At 40.1% G+C, this 2,250-nt stretch overlaps 1 protein-coding gene across 1 annotated transcript; it reads left to right on the forward strand.

Annotated features, from left to right (window-relative positions):
• Positions 1-615: 615 nt before the first annotated feature.
• CCR75_007473 (uncharacterized protein) lies at positions 616-1,534 on the forward strand. Its single transcript, XM_067965533.1, has 2 exons — positions 616-795; positions 856-1,534. Exons 1-2 carry the CDS (start codon positions 683-685, stop codon positions 1,316-1,318), a joined length of 576 nt encoding a protein of 191 aa, XP_067818156.1. The 5' UTR covers positions 616-682; the 3' UTR covers positions 1,319-1,534.
• Positions 1,535-2,250: the final 716 nt, after the last annotated feature.

Consider the following 2,250-nt stretch of genomic DNA (forward strand, 5'->3'; position numbering starts at 1 on the left):
TATAAATATGGCGGCCAAAATCTACTTTAATTAGCTAGGGTAAATTTTTAGATTTAAATAATTAAATAAAGTTTAATTTCCATTTTGATCTTAAAGCGTTGTCTTCCTAAGGCTTGCGCATTGATCTGTAAGAGATAGAAGCCTTTCTAAGGTAAATCCTCTTGGGCACTAGTTGCCACTTGGTTCTACGAACCCCTAAATCCTTTGAAATAGGATTCCTTAAGCTTTTATAGCCTGTACGACCCCCTGAGTTGTTAAACCCATTAGTTCAATAGAACTAAGTGACTATCTGAGTCTGAAAGTCTTCCTCTGACTTTAGGAACGAGGTAGCTCCGCTACAGTTTGCCTGTCAAGTCTCACCTTGCGTACTTTAATAATCAGATTAGATCCTTATAAAACACTAAAGACCAATTAAAAGTATATACAAACACGTCACAAATAGAGCACTTTCCAGTGCATCCTTGTAACAAAGTCGTTAGCTCTATAACACGTAATAATATGATGTCAGAAATTCGTAGAAAACGGGGTATAACTGGTCGCATGCTTTGTTTGTTGAGCATGGAGCTCATATAAAAGAGACAGGGTGCTTGACGCCAATCTGATGATCGCTGATTGGTGATTAACCAACTTTCTTTAATGAATCTGCGTCAGTCACTGAATATTTCAAAATTGAGCTCATAGTATGGATGCAGCCACGATGGACTTGGCGCAGCTAGTTGAGAAGTTGGAGCGCGAGCTTGAGCATGATCCTGAGATTGCCATAAAGCACAAAATCAAACTTCAGAAAATACTAGAGTACAGGATGGCTCATTTGTTGTATTTTATTAGGTTTGCATTTAATAATTGTTGTTGCAGAAACTTTTCCTTAAGCTCGGAGGAGCTCGAGCACTTTGCGCACTTCGATTTGTCACGAAATTACACGCGCAATCTTATTTCAACGGATAACGAAACTTACGCTCTCATGCTACTGTGCTGGAACCCCGGCAAATATAGTCCAGTGCACGATCACCCCACAAATGGGTGCTGGGTTAAGGTTATCCAAGGTCACGTAAACGAGGTGCGATACAAAGAGCAGGACAATAAACTTGTCGAGACAGCAAATGTTTTTTTCAAATCAGGTGTCACCTACATGGATGACTCGTTTGGATTGCACAAGATTGGCAACCCACACGCAAAGGATAGCGCCATTACGATGCACCTGTACTCTCCTCCGTATGAAAAGTGTCGTATATGGCTCGATCCTGAAAATGTAGCGAAGTCGTCGATATCTGTGGCCAACTACTACACGGAGTACGGTAAGAAAGTCAACTTTTCTTAATGTTTTTCGATTTTGGCAAGCCCGCTGTAGATCGATGACCACATCAGATGGCTAGATACATGATTATGAAGGCTTGTTTATAAAGGGACTGCACAAGTAAAGACTGTATTTTTGTATCGAAAATTAGCAAAAGATTAAAGAATCTCGCCAAACGGCCAAACAAATAATATCTTATAAGCTCGCTTAAAGTTCTAATAAATGCGCTATTTTCAAATTTTTAATTTGTTGCGCACTCAGACTCAGACAAAGCAAACACTCAAGCGGCCGTCTCGTATACTTGCGTAGCCCTCAACATAGAAACATATTGTGACTTGGAGCCACATGTTTATGTTTGCAATTCGTTACATACGCTTATCAAGAAACTGCACTAATGATATTCGTACATTGTCCATTTCGCTATTGCCTTGATGCTAAATGAATTTATGATAGACGACGAAGGGGGGACAATTACGGCAATATGGATAGTGGAGTTTGTAAAAGCTAGCTGTAGGTGGCTTCTTCAATGACAGCATTTGTCTGAGTCATTTTTTGCGAGTGCTCATTTTGATAAAAATGCGATGATACTTGCTCGTGCTTTTCATGCCGAGGATGAGATTATATCTTGTCCAGGTCAAGCAAGAGCAAGTGATAATAGCAGTTATATTCACTCTAGTCTCTGGTATAATTTTCCTAGAGCGACGTTGAGTAACATCGCTTTCGGGCGATGCAAAGTAAGAATTTCCGGAAACTAGCAGCATTGACATCATGCGGACTAAGCGCTTATCGTGCAATAAGAGGCTGCTGCTAAGGCTACAGGTTTGGCGTCTAGAAAATACAATAATGTAACGAATCCGCCGTAAGCTTTTGGTTGCTCGAGAAATTAAGCAATTTTAATGCCGTCGATAGACAAATGCTAGCTGTGAGCCACGAATATGCTTTCTATAAAATCGAAA

Source organism: Bremia lactucae, linkage group LG6 (genome assembly GCF_004359215.1).
Source record: "Bremia lactucae strain SF5 linkage group LG6, whole genome shotgun sequence".
In the NCBI taxonomy this organism is placed as follows: domain Eukaryota; phylum Oomycota; class Peronosporomycetes; order Peronosporales; family Peronosporaceae; genus Bremia; species Bremia lactucae.